We start from the raw sequence: 10,782 nt of genomic DNA on the forward strand, positions 1-10,782 counted from the left end.
CACATCCATTACCATACAACCTCATATAAGAATATAATCATTTAAAATTAAAAAACTCCCCACAACTATATTCTACAATTAACTAAACTCAATTACACAACAAACTTATCCACAAACATCCTAAATATCACTCATAACATCCGCTCCATATCACTTTATCCATATTTCAGCTACCCCCACGCAAAATAAATACAAATACATACCCCACATCAACAGATTTTCCTAACACAAATTATATCTAAAAAACGAAAAATCATAAAACAAAAATCCTCTAATCACAATCATCCTCTTCCTACCCCAAAAATTTACAATATACTCTCATAACCAACAATATACCACCAACCATAAAAATAACCTACAAACCATCACCCCCCCCCCCCCCATACCTCCAAAAAAAACCAACTAACAATGCCTCAAAATAAACAAAGACAACGCGTTACCACCAACACACATAACCCAAAACATCACAGTAAATCCACATTCAATTATATACTACACAACAACTCCCACTCTAACACATTCGACCAATCAATACAATAAATATCTTTAAATCCTTTTTCCCACACACATTGAACAAACCCCAAAATTATTAAAATTACCCAATCAACCTACTATCATAATTTCTATACCCATTCAACTTCTACTACCATTCCAAAACAAAACACAATTTCATCCCCACCCAGTTTAAAACCTATACCATAACCCCACCAGAATCCAATGAAATCAATTATTAATTATTTCACCTCATAAATCCACTATAAAAACTTTAAAACTAACATTACTATAACCGTAATACAAATCCACGAACAAAATATAAATACAATAACAAAAACAATTCACTTAAACTCATAATTACACATAATAACACGCACCAAATATACTACCAACCACCCCAAAATTCTTTCTATAAATAACGTCCTTCCAAAAAACTAACCTTATAAAACACCATCACTACTCACATTAAAATCACCCAATTCAAAAAAAAATACCCAAAACCCAAACTCCCTCCCCCACGTTAACACAATTTACCACCATATTTCAACCTAATACCAACTAACCCCTATAACATAAAAATAATCTACCTAATCCCAATCAATCACCAACCCCATACTAATTAATATATACATCCCCTCTACCCTCCCAACCATTAAATTCAACTACTAAACAACTCTAAACCTTATACTTATATAATCCAAACCTATTTATAATAACTCAAATAACCACCAAATACAACTATCTCCCCAAAAAAAATAAACAAACACTCTATAATTTAATAAAAATACTAAACTAAAAATCAATCCTACCCCAAAACCATTAACCTCTAAACCAAATATTAAAACTCCACATTCACCAACAAATTTTTATCCTAAAATACCTTCACTCATCTAAAAAACACCCACTCCATAACACCCAACACAAAAACAATTAAAACAAAAAACCACCTCATACCCAAAAATAAAATCCAAACCATCCTATCAAACCAATCACACTCTTTCCAAACAAAAGAACTCACTTTCCTTATCCTTCAAAACCCCAAACTACAACCTGCAAGAAAACCCAAGCACAATACTTCCATCTATTTAAATCCAGCCAAAATAATCTCCCCATAAAAATCCATGTTCTACCCTTAAAACAAACACACATCAAATAACCCCCTCCTTACTTAAATAACTACACACCTACTAAACCTACCAATTACACAATAATTATCTAATATTGTGGGTTAACCAATAACTAATCCTTCCCATTATTAACCTAAAACAACTTCCCTTCATGCCACTTAAAAAATCTAATTCACTCCCTACAATAAAATCACACACAACCAAACATCATCTCACCCCTAAACACCTCCATTATAACCAACAAAATCTCAACCACCCACCTACAAACACCCAACTCAAATAAAAAATTAAACATCCCCAAACCTTCCTTCAACCTTAAATCACCCACAAACCTATAATATCCAAATAACCCCAATACACATACTCCATTTGCTATTACCATCACAACTCTAACACTTAATATCCAAACCATCACCCCTACCAAAACTTTCAAACTTACACAACACTTAACAACTAAAACTACACAAACAAACCCATCACAAAACAAATAAATCACCCATATACTCTAATTACCAAAATCAAACATAAACATATTCAAACAAACATAAACACATAAAAACACTACCAACAAACAAATAACCTCAATAACAAATCACACCACAACACCACCAAACAAAACATCTACATCAAACACCCAAATCACACACAATTCCAACCTACAATCATAAAACAACACACCTAATACAACACTACACCAACAAAAATACCCACTAACAAACACAAATACACATCATTACCAACACCATACCAAAAATCAACAACAACAAACAAACCATAACCCCACAACCCATAAAACAACCACCAAAACACAACAAATACAATAACATAATAACTACAACTCCAAAACCTACAAAACACAAAAACAAAATAACAAAACTCCATAACATAAAACTACACTATAACATACAATCACAACCACAAAATATCACCCCAACACTATACCCAACATACACATACACAACAAACCATAAACACCCATCACCAAATAAACACCTAACAAACCACAAACTATCACACATTCTCACAACACAAAAACAACACTCCAAAACTAACCACCAACAAACCCACACCTAAAAACCCCATCAACAACACCAACACACACAAACACACCACAACAACACAAACAACAAAATACACAAACCAACATAAAAAACAAAAACACCAAAAACAAAAATACAAAACAAAACCAACTAACACACCACACAAAAACTCACAAAACACACACAACAAAACACAAAACAAACAACAACACCAACACAAAACCAACCAAACACAAATCCCAAAACAAACACAACCCAACAAAAACAACACAAAACAACACACACACAAAACCAACACAACAACCACACAAAACAAAAACCAAAACCCAACAAACACAAACACACAACAAAACACACAAACAAAAAAAACAAACCACAAAACACAACCACAAAAACAACAAACACCCAAACAAAACACAAAACAACCAAACACAACACAACAACCAAACCAAAAAAAACAAAAACCACACAAACAAACAACAAACACAACAAAAACAACAAACAAACAAAAAAAAACAACAAAAAACAAACACAACACAAACACACAACACACAACAAAAAACAAAACAACACAACAAACAACAACAAAAACACAAAACAACAAACAAACAAAAACACAAAAACACAAAAAAACAAAAACAAACAAAACAAACAACAAAACAAAAACAAACAAACACAACAAACAAACAAAAAAAACACAAAAACAAACAAACAACAAAACAAACACAAAACAACACAAACAAAAACAAAACAACAAAAACAAAAACAAACAAACAAAAAACAAAAACAACACAAACAACAAACAAACACACAAAACAAAACAAAAAAAACAACAAAAAAACAAACAAAACAACAAAACAAAACAACAAAAAAAAAAAACAAAAAAAAAACAAAACAAAAAAAAAAAAACAAAAACAAAAAACAAAAAAAAAAAAAAACAAAAAAAAACAAAACAAAAAAAACAAACAACAAAAAAAAAAAAAAAAAAAAAACAAACAAAAACAAAACAACAAAAACAAAAAAAAAAAACCAAAACAAACAAAAACACAAAAAAAAACAAACAAAACAAAAAAACAAAACAAACAAACAAAAACAAAAACAAAAAAACAACAACACCAAAAAAAACAAAACACAAACAAAACAATAATTAATATAACATCAACACCCATACACCTAGCCCTTATTTAACAAAACACATACCTAAATTCATACCGACACACATTTATTTTACACCAATATATAATAAATTCTTTTTAAAAACTTAGGGGTGTGGGGGGGAAATATAAGGAGGGGAGTTTTTATATAATTTTTTTTTTTAATTTAACACTTTTTTTTCATTTTTTTACCAGCATCATAATATACAATATTTCACCAACGCCCACCCCAACATACTCCATCCTACTCAGTACCACAATTCATTACTTAACTCTTCCTTCTATAAACCATGTATCACTTTCTCAAAACTAAACACAATAATTAGACAAAAACAATATATTTAAGGTCCTAAATGGGTCTGGGGTCTCTGGAGGGGGATCTGGGGTCACTATGGGAAGGTTTAAGGTTCCTAAATGGGTCTGGGGTCTTTTTGGGGGGGAGGGGTTGGGGTCCCTGTCTGACCCTGGGGTCCTGACTTGGGTCTGGGGTCCCCATGGGGTCCCTCTCTGGCTCTGGGGTCCTGAATGGGGTCTGGGGTCTGTAGGGCTGCTGGAGACTACCCTGCAGAAGGTGGCCAGGGTGAAGGCTCCAAACAAGTCTCTGCCTTCTGCTGTCTACTGCATCGAGGACAAGATGTGAGTGACGTCACTTCCGGCCACGCCCCCTACCGGCCACACCTCTCCCCAGACTCCTCCCCCTGTTGCACTCCAGCTCCAGCACTACTTCCTCTGGTGCCCTAGGAGTGACCTCCCTGAAGCTCCCCGGCTGCCCCCAGCCCCTCCCCGGCTGCCCCCAGCCCCTCCCCGGCTGCCCCCAGCCCCTCCCCGGCTGCCCCCAACCCCTCCCCGGATGTCCCCAGCCCCTCCCCGCCTGCCCCCAGCCCCTCCCCGCCTGCCCCCAGCCCCTCCCCAGCTGCCACCTGTCACTTTCGCCACCTGGAAGCCAACTTGGACCTCCCCCACCCAACCTCCTGCTGCTCTCCCACCCTGCCCCTCCCTGGAGCTGTTGAGCTGTCCCCAGGCTGGCCCCAGGCTGCCTCTGAGCCGTGGGTGCCCTGCAGGGCGCTGGAGGACAAATACAGCCGGCGGGAGGAGTTCCGAGGCTTCACTCAGGACTTCAAGGAGAAGGAAGGCTACAGGCCCGAGGTCAAGATCGAGTACGTGGACGAGACCGGCCGCAGGCTCAGCCCCAAGGAGGTGACGGCTCAGCACCGCCCCCAGCACCATCCAGCACCACCCAGCACCACCATAACCCCCCCAACACCACCCCCCAGCCCCAAGGAGGTGACGGCTCAGCACCGCCCCCAGCACCATCTAGCACCGCCCCCAGCACCATCCAGCACCGCCCCCAGCACCACCCAGCACCACCATAACCCCCCCAACACCACCCCCCAGCCCCAAGGAGGTGACGGCTCAGCACCGCCCCCAGCACCATCCAGCACCGCCCCCAGCACCATCCAGCACCGCCCCCAGCACCACCCAGCACCACCATAACCCCCCCAACACCACCCCCCAGCCCCAAGGAGGTGACGGCTCAGCACCGCCCCCAGCACCATCCAGCACCACCCAGCACCACCATAACCCCCCCAACACCACCCCCCAGCCCCAAGGAGGTGACGGCTCAGCACCGCCCCCAGCACCATCCAGCACCGCCCCCACCACCGCCCCCAGCACCACCCAGCACCACCATAACCCCCCCAACACCACCCCCCCAGCCCCAAGGAGGTGACGGCTCAGCACCGCCCCCAGCACCATCCAGCCCAGCCCCACCCTAGCCCCCCCAGACTGTCTCTGACCCCCTCCCCCCCCAGGCCTTCCGGCAGCTCTCTCACCGCTTCCATGGGAAGGGCTCCGGCAAGATGAAGACTGAGAGGAGGATGAAGAAGTTGGACGAGGAGGCGGTGAGGAGGCAGCTGGGGAGGGGGCAGGGGGCAGGGGCCTCCTGGGGGCCCCTGGGGGGGACGCAGAGCTGCAGCAGGAGTTGGAGGTCAACTGGAGGAGGTTTGAGGTCAACTGGAGGAGGTTTGAGGTCAACTGGAGGAGGTTTGGGATCTTCAAGAGCATCTTGAGGGTAGCTGGAGAGCCTTGAGGCACTTCAATGTCATCTTGGGATCTTCAGGACCATCTTGGGGTCAACTGGAAGATTTTGGAGTCAACTGGGGGAGGTTTGAGGTCATCATCTTGAGGATGTTGAGGAGCTTCAGGAGGAGGTTTGAGGTCAACTAGAGAAGGTTTGGGGTCTTCAGGACCATCTTAGGGTCATCTGGAGGAGCTTTGAGAGCAACTGGAGCAGGTTTGTGGTCAACTGGAGGAGGTTTGGAGTCAACTGGGGGAAGTTTGAGGAGCTTCAGAAGAAGGTCTGAGGTCAAGTGGAGGAGGTTTGAGGTCAACTGGAAGAAGTTTTAGGTCTTCAAGAGCATCTTGAGGGTAGCTGGAGGGTCTTGAGGAGCTTCAGTGTCATCTTGTCTTCAGGACCATCTTGGGGTCAACTGGGGGAGGTTTGGGGTCAACTGGGGGAGGTTTGAGGTCAACTGGAGGAGGTTTGAGGTCATCTGGAGGAGGTTTGAGGTCAGCTGGAGGTGGTTTGAGGTCAGCTGGGGGAGGTTTGAGGTCATCTGGAAGAGGTTTGGGGTCTTCAAGAGCATCTTGAGGGCAGCTGGAGGGTCTTGAGGAGCTTCAGTGTCATCTTGAGGTCTTCAGGACCATCTTGGGGTCAACTGGAGGAGGGTTGAGGTCAACTGGAGGAGGTTTGAGCTCATCTTGAGGAGGTTTGAGGTCAACTGGAAGAGGTTTGAGGTCATCTTGAGGTTTGAGGTCAACTGGAGGTAGTTTGAGGTCATCAGGAAGAGGTTTGAGGTCATCAGGAAGAGGTTTGAGGTCATCAGGAAGAGGTTTGGGGTCTTCAGGAAGAGGTTTGGGGTCTTCAGGACCATCTTGGGGTCACCTGGAGGAGCTTTGGGGTCTTCAAGGGCACCTTGAGGGTAGCTGGAAGGCCTTGAGGAGCTTCAAGACCATTTTGAGGTCATCTCAAGGAGCTTCAAGGCCACCTTGGGGTCAGCTTGACCCAGTTTGGGGTCTTGAGGAGCATTTTGAGGTCTCCTGGAGGGTCTTGAGGAGCCTCAAGACCACTTTGGGGTCTCCTTACCCCACTTGGAGGGCGGGGGGGGGGAGGGACACTGGAGGCTAACTGGGAGGCACTGGGAGATACTGGGAGGCTGAAGGGACACTGGGGAGGGAAGAAAGACGAGAGGAAGGAGAGGAAGGGTGAGGGACACTGGGAGCTAAATGGTGTCTAACTGGGAGCACTGGGGTGTAACTGGGGTGTAACTGGTGTGTAACTGGAGCATAACTGCTGCGTAACTGGGGTGTAACTGATGTGTAACTGGGGTGTAACTGGCATGCAACTGATGTGTAACTGGGGTGTAACTGGTGTCTCTTCGGGCTGTAACTGCTGTCTCTCTGTCCCCTCCCTGGCAGCTGCTGAAGCAGATGAGCTCCAGTGACACACTCCTGTGTGTGACTCTCTCTGGGGTGTAACTGGGGTGTAATTGAGGAGTAAGTGGTGTGTAACTGGGATGTAACTGAGGTGTAAATGGTGTGTAACTAGAGTGTAACTGGTGTGTAACTGGGATGTAACTGAGGTGTCAGTGGTGTGTAACTGGTGTGTAATTGAGGAGTAAGTGGTGTGTAACTGGTGTGTAACTGAGGTGTAAGTGGTGTGTAACTAGAGTGTAACTGGTGTGTAACAGGTGTCAGTGGTGTGTAACTGGTGTGTAATTGAGTAAGTGGTGTGTAACTGGGATGTAACTGAGGTGTAAATGGTGTGTAACTAGAGTGTAACTGGTGTGTAACTGAGGTGTAAGTGGTGTGTAACTGGGATGTAACTGAGGTGTAAATGGTGTGTAACTAGAGTGTAACTGGTGTGTAACTGAGGTGTAAGTGGTGTGTAACTGGGATGTAACTGAGGTGTAAATGGTGTGTAACTAGAGTGTAACTGGTGTGTAACTGAGGTGTAAGTGGTGTGTAACTGGGATGTAACTGAGGTGTAAATGGTGTGTAACTAGAGTGTAACTGGTGTGTAACTGAGGTGTAAGTGGTGTGTAACTGGGATGTAACTGAGGTGTAAATGGTGTGTAACTAGAGTGTAACTGGTGTGTAACTGAGGTGTAAGTGGTGTGTAACTGGGATGTAACTGAGGTGTAAATGGTGTGTAACTAGAGTGTAACTGGTGTGTAACTGAGGTGTAAGTGGTGTGTAACTGGGATGTAACTGAGGTGTAAATGGTGTGTAACTAGAGTGTAACTGGTGTGTAACTGAGGTGTAAGTGGTGTGTAACTGGGATGTAACTGAGGTGTAAATGGTGTGTAACTAGAGTGTAACTGGTGTGTAACTGAGGTGTAAGTGGTGTGTAACTGGGATGTAACTGAGGTGTCAGTGGTGTGTAACTGAGGTGTAAGTGGTGTGTAACTGGGATGTAACTGAGGTGTCAGTGGTGTGTAACTGAGGTGTAAGTGGTGTGTAACTGGGATGTAACTGAGGTGTCAGTGGTGTGTAACTAGAGTGTAACTGGTGTGTAACTGAGGTGTAAGTGGTGTGTAACTGGGATGTAACTGAGGTGTCAGTGGTGTGTAACTAGAGTGTAACTGGTGTGTAACTGAGGTGTAAGTGGTGTGTAACTGGGATGTAACTGAGGTGTCAGTGGTGTGTAACTAGAGTGTAACTGGTGTGTAACTGAGGTGTAAGTGGTGTGTAACTGGGATGTAACTGAGGTGTCAGTGGTGTGTAACTAGAGTGTAACTGGTGTGTAACTGAGGTGTAAGTGGTGTGTCACTAGAGTGTGGTGTGTAACTGAGGTGTAAGTGGTGTGTAACTGGTGTGTAATTGAGGAGTAAGTGGTGTGTAACTGAGGTGTCAGTAGTGTGTAACTGGGGTGTAAGTGGTGTGTAACTGGGATGTAACTGAGGTGTCAGTGGTGTGTAACTAGAGTGTAACTGGTGTGTAACTGAGGTGTAAGTGGTGTGTCACTAGAGTGTGGTGTGTAACTGAGGTGTAAGTGGTGTGTAACTGGGGTGTAACTGGTGTGTAATTGAGGAGTAAGTGGTGTGTAACTGAGGTGTCAGTAGTGTGTAACTGGGGTGTAAGTGGTGTGTAACTGAGGTGTAAGTGGTGTGTAACTAGAGTGTAACTGGTGTGTAACTAGAGTGTAACTGGGATGTAACTGAGGTGTCAGTGGGATGTAAGTGGTGTGTACCTAGAGTGTAACCTAGGTGTAACTGGGGTGTTGAGGTGTTAGTGGTGTGTAACTAGAGTGTAACTGCAGTGTAACTGGTGTGTAACTGAGGTGTTAGTGGTGTGTAACTAGAGTGTAAGTGGGGTGTAAGTGGTGTGTACCTAGAGTGTAACCTGGGTGTAACTGGGGTGTAACTGGGGTGTTGAGGTGTCAGTGGTGTGTAACTAGAGTGTAAGTGGGGTGTAACTCTGTCCCTCCCTGGCAGCTGCTGAAGCGGATGAGCTCCAGCGACACTCCCCTGGGCACTGTTGCTCTGCTGCAGGAGAAGCAAAAGGCTCAGAAGACTCCGTTCCTGGTGCTGAGCGGCAGTGGGAAGAGCCTGAACGTGTGAGGGGAACTGGGAGGGGCTGGGAGACGATGGGAGGGACTGGGAGACGATGGGAGGCACTGGGAGACGATGGGAGGGACTGGGAGGGGATGGGAGGGGGTGGGGGGGATTGGGAGAGGACTGGGAGAGGACTATGGGATGCACTGGTTTGAACTGGGAGGGACTGGGATCAGTGCTGAAAGGGGCTGGAGCATACTGGGAGGGACTGGGAAGGGATTGGGAGGGACTGGGGGACATACTGGTTTGAACTGGGAGGCACTAAGAGCCCTACCAAAGGCCCTGCAGGCACAGGTGGGGGAGGGCTGTGAGGAGAGCTGGGGATACTGGGAGGGACTGGGAGCAACTGGGAGGGTGCTTGGGGCATACTGGGAGCACTGGGAGGGTTACTGGTCCATGCTGGTTCATACTGGGAGCTGACCAGTGCCCCTCCCCCCTCAGGAACACCATCACCAAGTGAGGCCTCCAGGGACCCTCCCCCCCAGTACCACCTCCTGCAGCAGAATAAAGGCCTTGGAGTCACCAGTACTGGACTGGGAGAGACTGGGAGGGGAATGGGAGAGAAATGGGAGAGACTGGGAGGGAACAGGTAGGGACTGAACAAACTGGGAGCCACCAGCAACTCTTTATTGTCACCAAGGTCCCACCCCCCGGCTGCCACCAGTGCCCTACTGGAGGCACTGGGAGAGGCCCTTGGGGGATACTGGTTCCAACTGGGAGGCACTGGGAAGGCCTGAGGGGCACTGAGAGGAGAACTGGAGCCACTGGGAGGGGCCTGGGAGGCTTACTGGTTTGTACTGGTCTGTACTGGGAGCCTACCAGTGCCCTCCTGGGAGCAGTGCTCTCAGTGCCAGCTCTGGGCCTGTCCCCAGTGCCCCTTGGGGACATCTCCTGGTGCCCCCCAGGGCCTTGGTGGCTTCCTCAGTGTCCCTCTGGCTGCCACCCCTGGTGCCCCCTGGTGCCCTTTGGTGCCCCCAGGGCCTTGGTGGCCTACTTGGTGCCAGCTGGGTGCCTCTTGCTGTCCCCTTTGTCCCCCTTGGTGCCACCCAGGGCCTTGGTGGCCTCCTTGGTGTCCTCTTCATCCTCCTTGGTGCCACCTGGGTGCTGCTCAGTGCCAGCAGTGCCATCCTGGGTGCCACCTTTGCCAGCTCTGTCCTTGGTGTCAGCACTGTCCTCAGTGCCAGCAGTGCCCTCCTTGGTGCCACCAACATCTTCTTTGCTGTCACCTGGCTGCTCCTTGGTGCCACCAGTGCCACCTCTGTCCTTGGTGCCACCTCTGCCACCCTTGGTGTCCCCCTGGCTGTCCCCAATATCCCCAGTGCCACCCTCACTGTCCCCAATGCCACCCTCA

At 46.5% G+C, this 10,782-nt stretch overlaps 1 protein-coding gene across 1 annotated transcript in view; it reads left to right on the forward strand.

Annotated features, from left to right (window-relative positions):
- The window catches only part of SART1 (spliceosome associated factor 1, recruiter of U4/U6.U5 tri-snRNP), a gene marked incomplete at its 3' end in the record, with an annotated part of 29,935 nt that extends 19,216 nt beyond the window's left edge, over nucleotides 1-10,719 (forward strand). The window contains exons 17-22 of the mRNA XM_054398529.1: nucleotides 4,362-4,452; nucleotides 4,878-5,013; nucleotides 5,628-5,717; nucleotides 9,312-9,431; nucleotides 9,873-9,956; nucleotides 10,482-10,719. Coding sequence (XP_054254504.1) covers nucleotides 4,362-4,452; nucleotides 4,878-5,013; nucleotides 5,628-5,717; nucleotides 9,312-9,431; nucleotides 9,873-9,956; nucleotides 10,482-10,719 — 759 coding nt within the window. The remainder of the gene's footprint in view (nucleotides 1-4,361; nucleotides 4,453-4,877; nucleotides 5,014-5,627; nucleotides 5,718-9,311; nucleotides 9,432-9,872; nucleotides 9,957-10,481) is intronic.
- Between the last annotated feature and the right edge of the window lie 63 nt (nucleotides 10,720-10,782).

The sequence above is a fragment of the Indicator indicator genome, unplaced genomic scaffold (assembly GCF_027791375.1).
Source record: "Indicator indicator isolate 239-I01 unplaced genomic scaffold, UM_Iind_1.1 iindUn_scaffold_63, whole genome shotgun sequence".
NCBI classification, from domain to species: Eukaryota; Metazoa; Chordata; class Aves; order Piciformes; family Indicatoridae; genus Indicator; species Indicator indicator.